A 21,645-nucleotide genomic window follows, 5' to 3' on the forward strand; every position below is an offset into this window, starting at 1 on the left:
CGAACTCTTTTTATTTTACGTCTCCTGGCTACACATTTTTTGGTACAGTGAATCAACGTACAGGAAAAACTCTAGGGGTGATTTCACGTGGGAGGAGACCTCCAAATACCGACTATCGTAAGTGGTCTAGCTCTCTTACTGGTTTCTGTACACAGCGGCCCAATGAAATACTATTTTTATACATATACGTGTACGTGTAGAAGAAAAAGAGAGATATAAAAGATAAAAAATAGGAAATGCAAGAAAGAAAAATAAAGAGAGAAATATCTTTTATACACAACTACAACATTTGAGGCAAGTCGGCGTATACAAGTACCGGCTGAGAATTCACGAGATTAAATTGCCACGAATGGAATATAGCCAGTTTCAACGTCCCCGGAATACCGATCTTATTTCACTTAAGATTTTACCAACACACATTTCGGGTGTATGCTCATAAAAAATACACAAAAAAATAATAACAATTTTATATATATGGTTTCATTTTAAATTTAACAATACAAATCACTCGTTTTATTTTTACAAATAAATTTATATCGACGTCTCTTTTTCTTTAAAAAATTCGTTCCTATTTTTTTATAAAAAATTTTCAATGGCATCACGTGCTCAGTAACTTTTAAATTTAATATTTCACATCAGTGTAAATTTTTTTTATCTCTCACATGAAAGGGCTTTCTGTCATTATGCTATACACTCATGTTAAATTGTTTCTATTATTCATAAAGAAATTAATAACATCAAGAAACTTTGATTCATATTATATGTTGATAAATGTATTTTTCATTAATTTTTAAAATAGTTCCAGTTAATTAAAAAATTTTGTTTAAGCAATTTTCTTGACACAAAATCAAATGTAAAAGTAGTTGAATGATAATAACCTGCAAATTTTAGCTTGAGGATAATTATTGAAGAAACAAAATAATTATTCGAGCACGAAAACTCATTTTACCGTATTAATAATCTTAAAGCACATATGTTGAAACTTTGATGGTTGTACATAAACGGCAAAATGGGCTCAGTAGACTTTGAGTTAACTAGACTTTGGTGTGTAATCGATCGTTTTCTCTGTGGTCGTGGGATTCTAATGCAAGTATACGAAAGGAAGGGATTAAAACCTATGCATATACCTTTCATCCACTGTATAATGCATCTACAGATACAGATAAACTGTACGACAAAGATAGAATACAAATAGTACGAAAATGGTAGCCAAACTATATTCGTGCCATCCAATCAAGTTCACTGAGTTCTGAACGTAGTAACCCCGACTGTAGATATTAAACTACCTTCTCTGATGTTATATCAATTGAAATAATTAATTTCAAATGAACTCCTCTGATATTAAACTCTTGGATTTACAAAAGCACGAACGTATTTTTATAAATAACAAATTAAAATTCTACCAATACGCATATATAACTTTTAAGAAGCACACTTAGTTTTACCTCCATCGGATTATTTTGCTTGTCAAGATACTAAATATGAAACTCGCTAGTGGCAATTTGAAATTATAATAATATAAATTGACTCTATATTTCGAGTTTCTGCATAGCCATTAAATGTTTAAAAGTTGATGAGATAACGAGTAGTAATGAGAAATCAAACTTTATTCAGGACTTGAAAAAATAATAAAAAGTGATCCTATTTATTAAACTTGTTAGTCACTGGATATTTGCTCATACTAGAACTTTTTTTTTTATTATTACGTTTATGTATAAAATATGTACGAAAGTCATGAATTTTTCAAAGTTAAAAATAAAGTAAAAATAGGGACAAGCGGTTTTTTAGCCGTGCCTGCGATTACTTGACGTGGTGCAGGTGCGGCGAATTGGGTATAAGATGGTGAGGCTTTCTCTTTATATTCCAACGGGTGTGCTTTGCGGCGCTCCAGATTGCGTACATTTTCTAATATCATAGAGAAAAATAATGGCTCTGAGAACCTTATAGTTATACAAATACATATACATAATATTACATAACAGATGAAAGAAGACGAACAAGTACTTAGTTAGAAAAATAAAGGGTGGTTAGTCTTTTCGTGTTTCTATTTTTTTTATCCTGCAGTAGACTAGTCAACTGACTCTTTTATTTTTAGGAAAAGACTGGTGATGTTGTAATGAATAGTGAGATTACCCTTCAAGGTTTCTAAAGTGCAGCAAATGCAATAGTATAATGATACATATGCATTGTGCTGTTGTTATTGTGTCAGGGTGAGTAAAAGTAAAAGAGGTTGCTCGTATAATACTGCAGAGACAAATTTAACGTCGGATAAAACCTCGAGTCGTACTCGGGCCAAGTGAAAAAGACAAGTGCCGGTGATTTCAATTCCGACACAAGAATAGTGGATTCACAAGCCTGGACAAATCAGAATAGTGCAAATACACATATGTGTACAAGTTATACTCTTACAAAAGAATTGGTTTCCATTGACGAGATTGCTCGTTGGCTTGTGATATGTGAACACTATTTTAGATGTTCGATGTATATACACAACAAAAAAGTAAACATTTGTCGTATAGTGTAGTATAGTATTGTACAGTGTAGTACAAATCGAAAAAGTGAAGTAGAAATACAAACTCTAAGAATCGTAGATTACATTGATGCCTTTCTTGTCAGTGAAATTTTTATTATTTTGAGATGACTTTTTTCATTGTTATTTATTCTTTATATAGCTATCACTTTGTTGATCTTTTATTTGATTTTGATATCACGTTCTCAAGGGTAGAGACTATTGACACATAAAAATATAAAGAACAAAATAAATAAAAATAATAATATAAAATAAAAATAAAATCTTATTGTTTGAAGCAGTAATCTTTAAGTTAAAAGCCCAGTGAGCAGTTACTTTTTTTTTTTTTTTTTTTTTTTTTAATTTTATTCGAGGATTATTTTTAATCGGCTTTGGAAAAAATACTAAATAAAACGCCAGAGGTAGAAATAATCTTTTTGAGAATTATCGGATATTGAATGATGGTCTTGGGGACTAAAACCTTAGACGTTATAACTCATCAATAGACGACAAGTAGTCTGGAATCTTTTCGGGTAAATTATCGTAAAAAGGTCTTGAGTTTCTAGTGTTTTGAGTTAAAAAAAAAAAAAAAAAGACTATAATATAAATTGAGAAAAATAAAAATAAAGTCTAATGGAATGGAAGTTTATAAGACTTTAGAGGACTTTACTTGTTACCTATACATATATTATATACCTGTACATGCATTGAAAATTTCTTATTGTATACTTGGTTTGACGAAACATCCGAGAGCCTCTGCTGGCATCCTTAACGTCTTGTCGGCTCGAAACTTTTACAGATGAGCTCAAGTAAGGACGGCCTGATGGTGGTTTCCCTTGTTGGACTTGAGATTGACGAGTAAGTGAAAGTTTTCGGTATCTCACTGTACACCTAACTAGTCTCCAAGGACTTTCTGAAGAATATTGATGACAAGATTATAATTTAAATTCAATACTAATTTTATTAAGTTACAATTTGTCTTTAATATAATTAAAATTATCTTGGGAACCGATATTATTACTTTGTCGGTATACAAGAGGTCTTATTTCAAAGATAATTAAATAACTTTTGAATACACCAACGATAAAAAAGACATTTTAGAGTATGGAAATATGTTATTTTTAGAAGAAATGAAAAACTTTTGATTTTATTTTATTTCAAAGTTATATCATAAACTTGGACAGTGAAAAATAACAAAGTCGCTTTTATTAAATCAGCAGAGATATTTTATTAATTCATTTTGATTTAGTTTTGTCTCAATGTTTACCGTATAACTTTTTAATTTAATATTCCGTGATATTACTTATTTCTAAATTTCATTGGCCATCTCTGTAGTAAATTTTTAACCTACACATTTTATGTTATATCAATCCGAACAAAAAGAGTTTCACTGTAAAAAATTGCGCCAAGTCCACGTTCATAAAACTCATCTCAATAACATCTGCACTTTGCAAAAAAAAATAAGACTCGTTACAATAATTTTCATTCTATACAAAAAAAAGTTAAATACAAAAAAATACCAAGAAACCGTCATAATGTTGAAAAAATTGAAAAAAATTTGTTGAAAATTTAAAAATTAAGAAAAAAATTTTTTATCGTACTTGGCGCGCGTCATTGATTACCCCAAATTTTTTCAAACGAATTTCAACCCGAGAAAAAACGATTTCGCTTGAATTTATGTAATGTAAATATGTATAATTATATAATATATATATATATATATATATATATATATATATATATATATATATATATATATATATATATATATATATATATATATATATTATATCTTATCAGCTCTAATTATATAATATATGATTTCATACATTGTTATGTTTATAGATTCACATCAGTGAAGTATACTCAACGAATTAAAAACACTGCTTACTGGATTAATATCAATCAAGTATTTCGCCATGTTACCAATTTGTTATTGGTATTACGCGGTAATCACTGCGACAGGCAATTTTCATGGATATATTGTGTATGTTATGCCCAACATCGTATTAGTTGGAACATATTATAATTATTGAATCTATTCTATTGAATGTATGACTGTACATGCATTGGTATTATTTCAATAATAGATAATATTGATAATTAGTAATTCTGATACAATAAGCATTGTTGGACCATGTGATGATAAGATTGATAGATATCACTATTATTCTTTTATATAATAATCTAATTTTAGGCTGTACTATAGTTCAACTTCAAAATTAACCCAGACAAAAAGAAATAAAGTTTCATTATAAATTTTTTCTTAAATTCATGCTTTGAAATAAATATCGATTTATAATTAAACATTATAAAAATTTTTTTTTGCTTGGGTACTTTATAATAAGAATCGAAAAAAATCAATATCACAAAAGTAGCGTTGATATACGACCTCTGTCATAAACGATAGCATCGTAACTTGTTTGACTGTTTGGTAACTAAACAAAATTTCACACTGTGATAGCAATCGTAAAATCGGATAATTTTCTAAACTACAACATTTTAATCCGGTTTAATGTGTAAAGCACATAGATTGAATTTACAAATAGAATAAATAAATATACGTTGAGCTCTCATCAATTGGAGTAGTAGCACTAGAATAAACAGTACAGTAGTAGAACATCAGGTTTGTGAACATGATATACTACTGACAGTTTCGACAATATTGCTAACACTGTAGGTACTAACACACTAATAGCGGTGAATACGCCCCGATAACTGCTGTATCCGGCCAGCCTCGTTAGCGAATCCACGTATTATATTTATGTACCGACGTTAATGGTGAATGAAAGCAGTAATGATACAACACAACAACAACAACAACCAAAAAATGTCTGTATGCATATATTTATATCGACAACTTTGGATCTAAATATTTGTTACTGTTTATATAGCAACATACAGTATACAATTGAATCTCTACTTAAATTCTCGTGTAAATACAATATCTTCGATTGATCGAAAACAAAGTAAATAAGTGATTTTAATAAATTATTTAATGGACAGAATAATTATTCTCACTTGATTCATTCAATTGTTAGAATTATTTAAAGATATAGCGATTTAAATACCTTCCTACGAATTTTTAGTGTATATTCAGTAGTACAACCAGATGTAGTTCAGACGTTTTACGATGAATAAATAGTTGACTCAATACATACACCAGTAAGTATGCGACGATACAAACGATCGATATAGTTTATATTTTAGAGAAATGATTTTTAATAAGCCCTCTTCTCTCTATTTTAATTATTCCAACATTCCATATTCTATTTTTTAAAACTAAACTTTTCTTTCTATATAACGCTTCAAGCGGACTTTATTATCTTCCACTACTTGAATGTTTTCGAATCAAAGCACCGAGACTACTTCACAGGTAAATCCAATTTGTTGTTTCCAGCTACTTAAAAAAAGTTTTATAAAACAACAAATATAAAACTGAAAACTTTGTAATCCCTTGATTCGTGGGTTCTTTGAACTGTTTAATTTACCTTCCTCTGCCTCAGGAATGCTATAAAAAAATATATATATGTATATACAATTTTTTTTTTATTTTCAAGCACTCATGTGTTTGAATTAGTGATGAATAGACGTCAGAAGAATCTATATCACGTACACTACATACTATCTACCATGGGTTGTCGACTGTGGTTTCAAATTATCAAGATAACTCTAGTACTTACTCATTGATGAAGAATCCATTGAAAATAAAAAATAAAGGAAAAATGAAACATATGCATTGAAACATAAAATATTAGTATCTACTTTTATGCTTTCATTTTCCTTTTATCATTTTTCGGTATCAATATTTTTTGTATCGAGATTATCTGTAGTAAAAAAAATTTTTTTTATAATAATAACTATAAATTATTATTTGGATCTTTTTGTCCTAAAAATTCTCATTTAGTTATTATAATATAATATACCACAAATAAAAATGATCCGTTTTTCCTTATTATCGTAATAAATTTGGATAATGATAAAATCATCTCTATCAGTCGCTGAAAATGAATTATTATTGTAATGAAACTAATATCTTCTGAGTTAAATAATTTTTAACAACTTTAATCGACATTAATTACATAAAATTGGACCTTCATTAAATATTTAGATCCATCGGTTAAACAGATGAAATGGACTTAAATTATTTGTCTGTAACTTTTAAATTAATTGATTATTAATAATTATAAATATCTACCTAGATATAAAACTGAATGAATACCATTATTTTTTGTATTTCATGAAAGCATTAATTTGTTATTTTTATTATAAATACTTTAGCAGTAATATTCGATGTACTCTCTTTTATTGTATATATTTTTTTTATTGACGGCTTGGTGGTGTACGGAATAATGCACGGCTTAGTCGATATAATGGTTTTCTAGAATTTCCCAAGTGAAAACGAGTTACTGCGTTTTCAAGCCACGAGGGCGAGACTTCAGTGTCCATTTGATATATAGTGGGATTTTACTTTTCCTCGTGTGCCACCGGATTTGCTGTTATGTTGTTGTGAAGTAAAAATCTCATTAGTTGTAGTGATGATGATGTTGGTATAGAAATATAACAATAAATACCCAAATGGGTATAAAAAAAAAATAATAATTATAACAACAATAATAATACATATTGTGTTTCATGTGTAACACAGACGGGATAAAAGTGCCCTACAGTAGTGGTATAAATATACTTTCACCTATATTGTTCGGGCTACTATACTGGTAACCTATCAACCCTGCAAATTGGAAGAAAAATGAAAAACTAAATCACGTGAGCGATAGACTACGAATAAATTCGTAAAATCCTCTTCTTCATTTTCCTGTATACGTGCAAATATGTTCTATAGATATTTACATCCATAAGTTACATGTATAGTTATAAAACCCTTGGGTCTATAGGAGTTGTATGAAATTTGACTTCTCTTGATCGATAGACCATTCGTTTTACTTTAGTATTTATTCTATTTGTATCAATAAATATTTTTATTTTATCTATTGTCTATCACAGTATGTACGTGTTGTGTACTTTTTTTTTTCAGTTTTTTTTTCTAATCTGCCTCGCGCAGTCGATCGTGATTAATATACCTTTTTTTATGTACACTTCTCGCTCTCATTTTCATTATTCTGAAAAGCAAAAAAAAAATTGGGATAAAAAAAAAAAGACTGTGACACACAAGGACAAACGAATTTTTAATCACAGAATAAAGCGGCTTTGTATCAGCATTAATAACGCAATACTGTATTGCTTTTGACGTAGTGAAGCTTACGGTACACGTAAAATTATATTAAAGCTCAAAATAATAATATCATTTTTTTCCGATGTCATTTATTAATTTTTATTGATTAAAAATAAACAATGTTTTTTAATTGACAATAAATATCATGGTCTTCTAAATGTTTGTGAAGAAATTTAACCAAAGAGAATTTTTTATAAGTTATTATTATTACTAATTATGAAAATTATTTTTTATCGAAGTGAACCCTAGAACTCAATAGAACAATTTACCTTTGAAATTCTCAAAGTCACAATGCTAATTTTTTTTGGCCCGTAGATATTTTTACACGGTTTCTTCTTCAAAGTAACTTTTATGAGGTTTACGTAAGCGGCGATATATATTATATACAATATTTAATTATTATGATAATTGATTTTTAATGATTGTATATGATTTAATTAAAATGAAAGACACTGTTTGTGCTTCTTTTTATGTTAAAAGTACTGGAAATTCTTCCTTTGTCTTAAGATTGTTTTAGTTTAATTGTTAGTATTTCATCTATTGTCAACCAGAAACCTGCACTGTTGGAGAAATATATATCAAGGTAGAGAAAAAAAAAATATAAAAGAGCATTGCATAGACTAGATGAACGCATTATTTAACAGAAGCCAAAGCTTATCTGATCGACTTCGATTGCTCCCTGATGTAAGATATAAATTTTACTGATGGATTATAAATTTCAGTTTAGCCAGAAGTTATTTATTACGATCATAAGTATTATATTTTTGGATTTTAGTACTGAAATTAAAAATTTGAAAGACTTAATGACCCATGACTCATATAATATTCATTACTGAATATTCCTGTGCAAAAAAAAACATATGTACAGTAAAAGATCGTGCATTAAGATTAATTATTACTACCTTAATCGATTTTTATTAAAAATAGATGTCTTAAGATACTGGCAAGAAAAAATTTAACCCAATTGAAGATCACCGAGTTACTAAGACACGAAAATGTAACCTATTTTATATTTTATTTCCAATAAACGAAATACTTATCAGTATTAAAATTTATAAGCTCGAAATTACAAGAGCGTATTTATTAAAAATTCCTCCTGAGTATATTTATTTTCTATATAAAATTTAGCTCGAAGCAAAAAGTCCATACCAGTCGATATTTTCTCGTGTTGTGAGTTTGATCACTCAAAGTGGGGGTCAGCATGACTGAATCCTGACGGAAACTGACCCCGGATTGATTCGAGGATGGTAGCATAGTATAGTGATATAACAAGCACGGAAGCTGACTAACTCTAGGTTCAAACGGGGACGAGCGCGGGCAGGTGGCCACGAATATATATGGGAATATTGTAGAGAATATTGTGACACTGTAGCGTAGAGTAGAGCGTAAAGAGCGAGAGAAAAGGACACGAGAATTTTGAACTGAGCAATCGTAAAAGCAAGACAGACAAAAATATACATATATACTGTACTCGAATAGGAATGCAGGAGATCGGCTTTGACCGGCCAATTCAGCATCAACTATACGAGCACTCAACCGCAAATCGAGTTCCGGTCAAAGGGGGATCGAAATAAAATCGGTCTCACCGCCTGCGACCATACTGTATATCATCAGACGCTCATACCCTAGAGCGCGAATAGGATACCTATTCACGTTGTCCCAGTACTTGCTTAAGCGGCAGCAGTGGTAGTAGTTGCCTTTAGTAAGACATTATCCTGTGCGAGAAACGTGTTTACCCCCCCCCCCCTTCCCCCTCTTTACGGTCTCACCCCAATACATGCCAGAGGCGCTCGGAAGTACGGGGTAGATTGAGCTGGCGGTTTTAGGGGATGATTGAGAGACACGAGGCAGCTTAATGGTCACGATGACTACGAATAGTGCAAGCCCGCGTGTTCCTGTCCTCCACGACTTTATACTTTACTTAGCTTCCACTTCCACTTCCGCCGGATACAATGTTTCGCGTTATCATTCTGCTTTATTACGGATACGCGGTACACTCTGGGCTGGTAACGGTTCCCTGTGAGAGAGACTAGCCTGATTTATGCCGAGGTGTGACCTTTCACTTCTCGTCTTCCCTTTTATTTTTTCTTTATCGCATTTCTTCCGTTATATCCTCGGCGCACAATATATCCATTCACTCATACGACATTTAGGATGCAGGGGTTACTTGAATAACATGCTATAAATATCGAGTCTATTAAATAGTGCCCCAGCTTTTTCGTTTATCGTTATCCTTAACCCCTCTTTCTTTTTTACTATTTATATTTAAATGATTTATTTTGATGTAACTTATAAATGGATTCATTTATGTAAATTAGTTATCTTACTTTCAGAAATGAATGATGATCATGAACATATTCGTAAATTGGCATAGATAGTTCTCTAAGTAACACCTCTTCATTATATTCTCATGCATATATAATTGCATAATTATAAATAGTTTCAAAAATTGTCAACTTAGTCCTTTCTTTTTTTAATTTCAAATGTCTCTATTTTTACTAAAGTAGAAATGGAGAAAATATTTACAGCAAAATATTTTTCCTGCTTCTACAATTGTACTCATATTTGTACTTACACTTTAATATGAGTACACCGATAGAAAGGAAAATACTGCTCAGATTTGATCTTCAAACGTAATCATGTGGTGATTATTCTAAATTTCAATATATTGATGCTATTGAGCATGTAAGATCAATTGTTGTCAGCAAATTGACAAATCATCGGAGATGAACATCATCAACTAAGTAATAAGGGGTCTATTTACCATGTATCTAGTTAGCATAATGTTGATAAATTGATAAACTTGTTTTATCTTGTTCCAGTACCACCGGACATAATCGATCATGAGACAAGCACGGACATGATTGTTAGAGAGGGTAGCAATGTAACACTACGCTGCTCAGCAAACGGGTCACCGTCTCCTAATATCACCTGGCGTCGTGAAGATGGCCAGACGTTCCTTGGAAATGATCAGAAAGGTAAATTGTATAGATAATCTGTATGAATTCTAGTTTATACTAATCACTATTCAATTACATTACCAGATTAAAAAAAAAAAAAAGAATTGTTTTTAATATTAAATGAATATAGAACATTTTTATTTAAAAAATCAATGGTCGGATATCAAGAAAGTAGAACAAGTTTAATGAAAAGTTATTTAATTATTTACCATTTTCTTCGTTCGTTCAAAAACTCTGCAAGGTTCATTAAATATACAGTTTATTTCCGTATTATTTTTCTATCTCAAAATGTAATATTGATAAACTTTATATTAATTGATTTGACTTGTCGTGAAGTGATCCAATTTGCTATGAAATTTGATTGAAACTAATTTTCAAAGTTCCGAATGAAAAAAAAAAAAAATTAGCATTGAGAAAACGTTAACCGCAAGTGATTTTACCTTATTAATTTATTATTTTTAAATAACATTTCAAAAACTTTCTACTCACCTCAAAGGGAATGTAACCTCAAAGCTCAAGGTGAAAAACTAACTGAGAAAGTGCTGCAATAAAAGTAGTATAAATAAATAAAACAGAAGTTTGCTTGGTATTTTACTACATCTACTTTCTTAAATTTTTTACTGTGTAATAAAATAATAAAAAAGTAGTATGACACTACTGAGAAGCAACATCGTAAAACAGTTCTGTGATCCATTTGTTACAAACCAGAAGTACTTCTACTGTGTATTTGCATTGAAATTGGCAAACAAGCGTTAGACGCATATACGGTTTTCCCCCGAGGCGATAACATGAATAAATCGACAAGCTCTCATACTCTTCCTATTTCTGTACCTGATACATATATATTCCCAATAATGAATGCGTGAAATCAACAAATTCGCGTGTAGTTACAACGCAAGTTAAAAAAAAAAAAAAAAAAAAAACAATTATGAAACTAATAAAAAAAAAACTTTCAAAACAAAAACAAAGTTTATTCAATTATTAGTTTAAATATTTTTTTTCGACGATACCGCATTTTTATTGCAGCAGCAAATATTTGTGTTCTTCATTATAATATATAGGCAAACTACGATTTAGGTATAAAAGTTGAATTTACATTATAGAGAGGATTTTAATTTTCCAATAAAATAAAATTTGAAAAGATAGTAAAGTGAATGGAAAAAAGTGAGTAATTTAACAATTGAATTAAGTCAGGACATTAGTTTTATGGTCTGTAAGGTTCGCGTGTAACAGCTCTGACATAGTGAAACCCAAGCGATAGCCAGCTTATCAGTTATATAGAGCAGGCTTGGGCAAAATGGGCAGCTTAAGAAAATAGTCTATCTATGATGATTTAAATGACATTTTAAATGAATTCGTAAAGTCCTTTTTTCAAATATTACTTTTATTAATTATACTTTTTTTTTTTAATGACAATTTTTTAGATAAAATAAATTTGTATTTGAAGCTTGTGAAAAGTGACCTGCTATAAATTAATAATTTACAGGATACGATCTCAACTGTAATGTTTTATTATTTTTATTTCCTTTATCTATTTAATTAACGATAAAAACTGTCAAATGAATAATATGTAACGTTAATAAAAAATAACTAAGTACTCGTCCGACCCGAGTAAAATAAACATGAATAAATGATTCAACCAGTCATGTGAGTAATAATAAATATAACTATTTCAAAAATCTACTTAAAATTGGGGTCGATTTTCTCACCAAACACTTAATTAAACGTATAGATCCTCATCAACTGGCTAAATCACAGACAATTAATTCGGTGCATTTCGTTGACGTAACATGAACCCACTAAATAATCCTCAAAGTATTTTCGCTGGATCTAAGATTCAAGGTTTAAGATTTAACATCCAAAGATCTTAGTTAAGTTGTGCGGAATCTCCGGTCCGGGTTTATGAAATGAGGACATGAACGTCAAAGTACTTTGTGATTCACAGCTACATATTTTACTTTTAATGATCTTTGAGAAAAAGTATAAATAAATTTCATTAAATGGCGGGCAGATCTTTTGTTCACTTTGGCGGTACCATGGTACATGCAATTTGGAAGACAAATACTCGAGCGGATTTAATTGTGGTAAATGCCGACATCCTCAACTTACGGATAAGTAAACTGTACTTAATGCTGTGTGAAAATTCATGCTGAATCAGAGCGCTTTATACACGGTTTTGCCCCTTAACTGCTTTAAACTAACACCAGAGTTGGTGTAGTGGTATCGCGTGCTTACACATACAACAAAACATACAGCCATAGAGGTACCATCGGCCCAATGTCCACTACAAAATCCACAATAAGCTAAAAAATACAATCCTTTGATTAATCTCTGCTGATGGCATTGTACCAATACCGACTGTTTTACTATTGATTTATTCTCTTCTCGTTAACTTGTTCTACAAACATGTTTACCTACACTCATAATATCTTTATTATTTTACCGATTTTAGTGCGTGTATTAGTATTGTACCGTTTATATATACAGAACCGTTAATTAATGTCCCAAAATAATTACGTAAATATTACCCGATGATTTAAATTTACGATACAATATATCATAATAATATAATTAATCAATTAATTAATTAATTAACAGTTAAAAGTGTCGAGGGATCATATTTGCGGATAATCAAGGTTACTCGCGGGCATATGGGATCATATTTGTGCATCGCATCAAATGGTGTGCCGCCTTCCGTCAGTAAAAGGATCATGCTAATTGTCCATTGTATGTATTAATCAATTAACTCCTTAATTAAATAAAGAAATAAATGATTCAATGCATGTACATTGGACATATAAATTATTAATTAGTCAGCAGTGAGAATTTCAGAATATTAATTGATGTTTTTTTTTCTTTTTTACAAATTACAAATTCGTCCAGTTTCGCCGATGATATGGATACAGAATCAACTAGTTGGCGTGAGGCTGGGTCAAAAGATGACACTTGAGTGTCTGTCAGAGGCATACCCAAAGTCGATAAATTATTGGACAAAAGAGACAGCGGAAATAATTGCTCAAGGTAATTTTTTTATTAAATATTTGTTTCAACTCTCTGTTGTTTTTTTCATTTTTTAAGTTTAATGAAGGAAAAATGGGTCGTAAATTCAATTGTAATTTTTTTTTAATGGTAATCAATAGTAATTAATTTTTTTTTCAATCGAAAAAATTATCAGATTTACGATATTTGAAAAAGAAGTTTATAAAAATGCACGATTTTCTTATCGGACCTGGTCAGGCTTGCATAAAAAATTTATATATTTAATTTTAAATTATTTTAACAGCTTATTATTTATTTAAAAATGTTTCTACCCCGTAAATCAAAAGAGTAAAGTTAACTATCAGCGAAACGTATTATCTATCATCAGTTTATTTATAGCAATCAATTTAACTTTTATTTGTAGATGACTGCTGTTAAAGCAATATAAATAACAATCCGGACGTTTGTGCTCCGAGAATTAATGTAATTAATAGTATGTACAATAGGGAGCTGTAAACATTTGACCCTCTTGTTGTTTCTAACGGATTACATTTCACGTTCATGTTTACTGTATAACTCATTAAATAGATTAGTGGTACGATAGCCGAAAAAGCACTTTTTTATCTTTATTTTATTAATAATTTAATAGGTTCCATATCAATATCATCTCTTTATTATCATTATCAATTAATAAAATAATCTGTTCTTTTCCTTCAAATTTTGATTTTTCTTTATTCGCTTCGCATTGATTTTCAATAATGTGTTTATTTAATAATTAAAAGTAATTTATTTCTGTCTCATATTTATTTATTACCAGTAGCCTGCAGTCGCTATGTGACTGTTGAAAATTACGAATCATGAATAAAAAATCATTGTCTTAATAATTTTTCGATTATTTTTATCGTAATTTACCAATAATCAATTACCAATAATTAAATAAAAAAAATCACGGAACAAAACTTGCTGTTTCTAAAAATATATATAAAATTTTAAAAAAGCCCAAAATCAAAGATTTTTTATAATATTAAATTTAACTAAAAAAAATTCAATTTCATCAAATAAATACGGTAAAGGCAATATTATTTTACATATTGATAATTATTACAATAAAACAGCACAACTTTCTATTCTTTGCTGTCAACCAATGCTGTTTCTCATAGTCAGATGGTTGATTAAAAAAAAAAAGAACCCCGAAAAAACAGCAATAGGGAATATGTTTGAATTGCATCAACTGTGTTATTTAGACCTCATTCACCCGCGAATGTTTATTTTTTGACTTTTTTTTTGACAACCAACTACCTTCTAGTACCTACAACTACCTTTTTTAAACGAATTTCCTATATGGACTCAATCGCCCGTGTTCCTTTCTATGCCGCTTCATTCCAGTCGATCGGCTATTTTATTTGGTACTATACACCCACTATAGCGGCAACAACAGCCACCTAAGACATCACATCCCATATCTGGAGGTTTACATTTCTTTTTTTTTTTTTACTATCTATTCAGTTAACTGCAAATCTATTATAACGCTTTCCCAACTAGCAACACAATATTTTTACTGCCTCATCATAACTACTTTCTTTTTATTCAATATTACATTATATCATAAAATATAAAAAGCATTTTATTTTCATGTTCCGTGGAAAATATACCTTTCGTAATATTTTTCATTTTTTTGCAATAAAAACAAAAATATTTAATATTCACCCTGTAAGTATTCGATTTCATTTGTTTTACCATTAAAATTCTTCATAATTATGTTGATTTAATTATTGCTTTATTATTATTATTATTAATTTAATGTGATAAAGTATGGTGCAAAAATAAATTTTCATCAGTTATCTTGAAATTAAAACCAAAAAAAAAAATTAATTGTCTCGTTGACTGAGATTCATCAAATAAATTGTTCATTGGAGTCGGTAATGAAAGTAGAACATGTGAAATATACATTTTAGCAACTTTAATGAAGCTGTCAATCGGATAACTATTGATCGATAATGACTATAATTAAATAACAAAGGTTCATTAGTATCTTTCAACAGAGTATCCAAAACAAATGTTTTAATTCGTATCAATTTAAATAAGTTATCAGTAAATTCGCGTGACTTCTGCAGATCTACTGTCATCATTGACATGCAAATTATTCCTCTATAAAATTAATAAGAACTCGAATGACTAAATGTCATTTGGACTATTTTTTTAACATTTTTGGATATCATCAAAAAATAATTTAAATAATTGAATGAATAAATAAATAATAATAGGACTATAAACGTTTTAAATTTATTTTAAAAAATTAACGTTTAAATCAACATGTTAAATTATAATCGCAATTCATTAAATGAAGAAATTTTTTTTTTAAATTTGATTTAAAATATCATTAAAAAATTCAAAGCCTCTTTTTTACTGAATTTTTTTTTTTGGAATAAATGAACGCTAAAAAATTTATAGAAATGCTTTTACCAAGTTAAGTAATCGTATTGGAAAAATAATTTACGAGACCTCGTTTTATTATTGATGGTATGATTAAAACTGCTATTTATCAACAAATGAATAATAATTGAACTGACCGTGATATTGAATCGGAACTAATCGATAAAAATCGGAAGAAGATTTTTATTTGATAAAAAATTTATCGGAAATCTGACTCAACATTTCAATCGAATTGCACTGAGAACTTCCGTTTAAGCTACTAGTATTTATATCCGTACTGCACATAATAAAAGAGATAACAACAATAGTAATGGCAATAATAACAATAATAATGGCAATAATAACGCTAACAAAATTTAAGCTTAATCTTTCGAAATTCATAATAGAAATAAATGTATTAAAATTAACACAAAATTAATTCCAATTTTCATAGGCATTGTTTAATAATAAATACATCAAAGTAATTTTCTATTCCATAGCAGACGTAGAGCGAAATCTGCGTTTAAATAATAAATGTTAATCAATTAAAGACGAATGCATCGAAATCGAAGCACTGTTGACATAATAAAATGAAGGATAGGTTGACACGAAAAAAGATTATTTTTTTATTGTGTGAAATTAACTGCTCGACGAATTTTCTGCGGAATTAGAAGACGACAGATAGTCAGTCCCGTTGTTGGGATAATGGGGAAGACGGAAACGGTTGAATGGTGTCGATCCAAACAGAAATCACGTTAACTTAGTTCTGTTGGTATCGTGTCGAATACTAAAATAAACTAGACAGTTGAATAGGTTAAAGCCATCATCAAACTTGATTTCAACTATTGTGACGTTATTCTTCAACAAACGAGTTAAATTTTTACTGCCATAAAATATATATATATATATATATATATATATATATATATATATATATATATATATATATATATATATATATAATTTTTTTTTCTTATTATATCATATTTTATCATTTCAGCGTAACAAAAATTTTATCAAATTCTTTCCTTTTTTTCTCCTATCATTTTTCTTTTCCACATAGGAGAGAGCACATTAATAAATAAAATAAAAATAAATGGTATTACCGTAGATGGCGTAGTCGGGCTGATATTCTTTGAATTTTTCAGATGGCAGATATGAGCCGGTTCTAGAAGAAACTGGGTACAAAATCACAATGAAACTGACTATTCGCTCTGTTTCCCCTGCCGACATTGGTACATACAAATGTGTTTCCCGAAATTCTATTGGAGACACCGATGGTACCATCAAACTTTATGGTAATTATTATTATTTTAATTATTAATTTTTTTAATTTTAATAATAATAATAATAACAACTGAACGAAATATGATTTTTATTGAAGTACAAAATTTAATTATAAAAATATTTTAATAGAAATCACATCGGATAACGAGCACGATACATATGGTGACACTCAATACAGAGGTAAGCTCTAAAATTTCATTTCAATTGATATGAATTTTTAAAAAATTTTTATGTTACGATCAATTTTTTAATATCCTAAAAGAGTTACAACAAATCACTTCTCCCATTTTATTATTTTTATATTCTATCTAAAGTATGCATAACATCAAAATTAAAAATAATATTCTAGAAACTTATCCAATGCAACAAACAACGAACAATATTTTATATATACCTCCAATCTGACATGAGAGATAATAGTTGACAATAGATCTACATACGCGAATAATAAGCCCGCATTCAAAATGCACTCATATAATATGTATAGACCCAAAATGAAGTGTAGTAATCATGAAGAGCGATTGTTGAAGGAGGCCACTTGAGAGTTGGGTTTGTTACACCCCAGCAAAAAGTTTTATATCATACTTACTGTAGAGATACTTTACAAATTTTCATTCTATTTTTTTCTGAAAACAATGCGGTCTCATAACAGTACTGACAAGTCGCGGTATTATGCAATGCGTCGTTGATTAATTAGCGCGAGTACTCAACTTAATAAATAAAAGTTTTACGATTGCACTCGTTAATGCCCAGACGTTCTTCTCTCCGACAATAAAAGTGTCTATTGTATCAACAATTAGAATAACTTTTTACATTAATGACAATAATTTTAAATCAGTAATAATGATTGAAAAAATTTATTTATGTGTACACGATTTAAAATTTATTTATGTATACACTACATTTATGTAGTTTATACGATTAGCTGATACTTAAAGTTAATTGAAACAACTTCAACTGTTGAAACAGTTAGTAATGCAAATATAAATTTAATATGAGATGCCCTGCAAGTTACAGAATTAAATTATACAAAGTTTAATTACGCTAGTAATTTATACCGTCTGGGGGGAGGTGTAACAAAATCAATATTCATGTTTAAAAAAAGACCAAGGCTATGCTATGGGAATAAAAAATCTGAAAAACAAAACAAAGAATTTCAATAAAACCACAGTCGATTCATTTCCACTCATTCAGCTCTATGAATAAGCAAATCCTTAAGTAATCGGATTGGAGAGTAAGCTTTAAAGTATATCTCAGGGCAAATATTACACGAACTAGATTTGTGGATATTGTTTGTATCTGTAATAACACTCACTCGAGCACCGGATGTTAAGCGGATGCACCGCTAAATATCTACAACATCCCCTTTATATTTGAATTACCATGATTACGAAAATTCTCTGATTTTACAATCGAGATTTACTCTTAGGCATTCAACCGTCTATTGACTTTTGTCTTGACAGTAAGTTCATTAAAACTTCAATCTTCTTGGAATTTTTAGTTCTTTGCATTATTTAAATTTATCCTATCAAAAATCTCGCACTCGGATGTTCCAAAAGTTTGAATTAAAAAAAAAAATGTTTCATTTTTTTTTCATTTTGTGTAAAATTCACGAGTCTCAAAGCATTACAAATAAAATAGCGTACATAAATGAATAGACAGTTATCTGAAAATTCAATTAAGAAATATTGAATTCAGTCATGATTTAACAAAGAAATTCAATATAAAACAAGGTATTTTATATTGTTATTATAACTATTATTATCATTATTTTAAAATGACATTGTTAGTATGATTTAATATTTTAAAGTGTAATATGATTTGAAAGCACTATGACTGCAGTGCAAACAGCTTGGACTTCGGACTAGTTGAATTTGTGGGATCGTTGAGAATGCACCATCTCCCTTTTACATATCTGTATACATAATATACATACATATAAATTAAATATATATATATATATATATATATATATATATATATATATATATATATATATATATATATATATATATATATATATAGGTATTCTCGGGAATTATTAACGTCGGACGGAATTCCTAGGGCATCCGGTGGCAACGATTAATCTTCGCGAGAACTATCGCGCTCTTCTCTTGTACGAGATATTTTCCTTCTCCTTCTCTGGTTCTTATTCTCTCACCAGGATATATGTGAGATTAAATCTCCGTTTCACTGGAGACAATGTGCTCAGGTAATTTCTGTGATTTCGTGTTAAATATTTATTCCCTCAATTTTAACTGGCAGACATCCAAATACACAGAGCCCATTAACCTTAACAGGAAAAAAAAAAAAAAAAAAAAACAACCACCAACAAAAAGAGCAAAAAAAAGTTTAAACCAGATATTCTTTATCACCGTAAAAGCTCGCTAAACAACAAAATATCACAGCACCCCGTAACTTTATTCGCGTTATTTTGACAGTAAAAGTCCTGTCCAAGTTCTTCAACTATTAAACCCTTAAAGCAAAGAAGATAGCAAATGTAACACCTAGATACATGGCACTACGCAACAACTTTTTAAAACAAAGCTAAGTTTTATTTAAAGGAGTTTAAAACTAAAGTCAAGCTATTATACAAAGCTGTCCGGTGATATATAATTTAGCTGGTTGGCCTCTTTGAGCCCGAGACGCCTTTTGGTATTGCCCTATTCCTACCGGCTTATTATATAAAATGGAATCCTTACCCTCACTTTATTATCTCGTTTTCTTTTTGAGTCTCATCGTCATCCCCTTATAGCAAACTGTTTTTGCAACCCCTGTGTTGCTTGTCTTTTATTCTCACCCTTCTTCCGGTTTTTTTATCCAGCTCTCCCACCCATCTTCTATCAGTTAGCTCTTTGCTCATTCTCACTGCTCCTATGTACATATATAATAATAATAATAATAATAATAATAATAATAATAATAATAATAATAATAATAATAATAATAATAATAATAATAATAATAATAATAATAATAATAACGATAATATAATCCTATACACATATAGCTATACCTACACCTAATCGGCTCGTTGCGTCTTTCCGCACCGCTTTACACATTCCTAGGAACACGTGGCAAGAATAATACATGTCAAGAATAATTCCGGTTGGATTCTCTCTGACAAATTCAAACCAATTCCAGCCCCGAGCTCATGAACTAACACGAACCCAGTACTCTCTTTTTTTTTTTTTTCGGTACTTTATGTTTTGTACTTTTTATCGATACTCATACACACGTGCTTTTTTATTTTTATTATACTTGACACACGTCGGTACGCTGTAAAAATATTATTTGCGACGGCGTGTGGATGTCATCGCATTATCATGTACCACCTCATGCGGGACGTATTCTGTGTTGTGTCGATACATCTAACCGATGACTATTTACTATTCGTTGAGTACGCTAGTCTGTACTTGAATAAATATACACATATATAAACAATGAGTATCACACTCGACATTTTGGTTGTACACTGCACGCTTTTGACCTTATGGGAATCAAATGCGACAACATAGTCAGCTGGCGGTGTAGTGCTGCTGCAGTGTCAGAACTACACTGGAAATAGAATAGGAGTCGCTCCGTGTGTTCATGTGTCGATGCAAATCCGGAAACGATGATCCATTGTTCGGGTGCAATGTTATCACTACTTACTCTCTCTCTGGTTGGGTATCTCCACCAGCCATACATTATCCATTATGTTAGTGTATTATAGATCCATATGTAATGTATAATATACACTATACACGCTATATGATTTTACTCGATTATTACATCCCTCGCGGCTCTGCTCTGATAATTATTATCATCACAGTGAGAATTGGCATTTCACGCACCAGAAAACAGAGTGATGTACAGAGATAGTTAAATAACTTGAACCGTTGTGATAAGATTCTCTCTGCTGTGGTTTCATTAGATACATAATATTTTTTTACCCGTCTGAAGGTTTGAATTGTGTGCAGGTATGTGTGAGTGTCTATGAATAGATGAATGGGATTGTATGTTAAAGTTTCGGAGAGCTCGTGTTTCTTTTCGTACTTTAATGGGTAATCTCAACTAGAAGGAAAAACTTTTCCTGAAACGGCTTTCTTTCTGTTTTATGGTTAATCAATGTTTTTATCAGTTAAACTAGGTTCGTTATGTGTGGGAAAAAAATATTATCCGGCAACTTGTGAATGATATTTTATATCTGTAGATGGAGACTAATGAGAATTTATTTTTTAATTTATTACTATTTTGTTGAAGAGTATTTTTTTTTTCATTAA

At 29.8% G+C, this 21,645-nt stretch overlaps 1 protein-coding gene across 2 annotated transcripts in view; it reads left to right on the forward strand.

Moving 5' to 3' along the window:
• Positions 1-21,645, forward strand: part of LOC141529685 (neurotrimin) — a 108,282-nt gene that overhangs the window by 82,410 nt on the left and 4,227 nt on the right. For both annotated transcript variants that reach the window (XR_012479640.1, XM_074246342.1), the window contains 5 exons: positions 10,565-10,720; positions 13,301-13,429; positions 13,586-13,723; positions 17,242-17,391; positions 17,510-17,560. Coding sequence is in view for 1 of the 2 variants with exons in the window: in XM_074246342.1 (XP_074102443.1) it covers positions 10,565-10,720; positions 13,301-13,429; positions 13,586-13,723; positions 17,242-17,391; positions 17,510-17,560 (624 nt within the window). In the remaining variant the exon portion in view is untranslated. The remainder of the gene's footprint in view (positions 1-10,564; positions 10,721-13,300; positions 13,430-13,585; positions 13,724-17,241; positions 17,392-17,509; positions 17,561-21,645) is intronic.

The sequence above is a fragment of the Cotesia typhae genome, unplaced genomic scaffold (assembly GCF_013202065.1).
Source record: "Cotesia typhae breed Kobodo isofemale line unplaced genomic scaffold, CoteBio_Ctyphae contig_48, whole genome shotgun sequence".
NCBI lineage: Eukaryota > Metazoa > Arthropoda > Insecta > Hymenoptera > Braconidae > Cotesia > Cotesia typhae.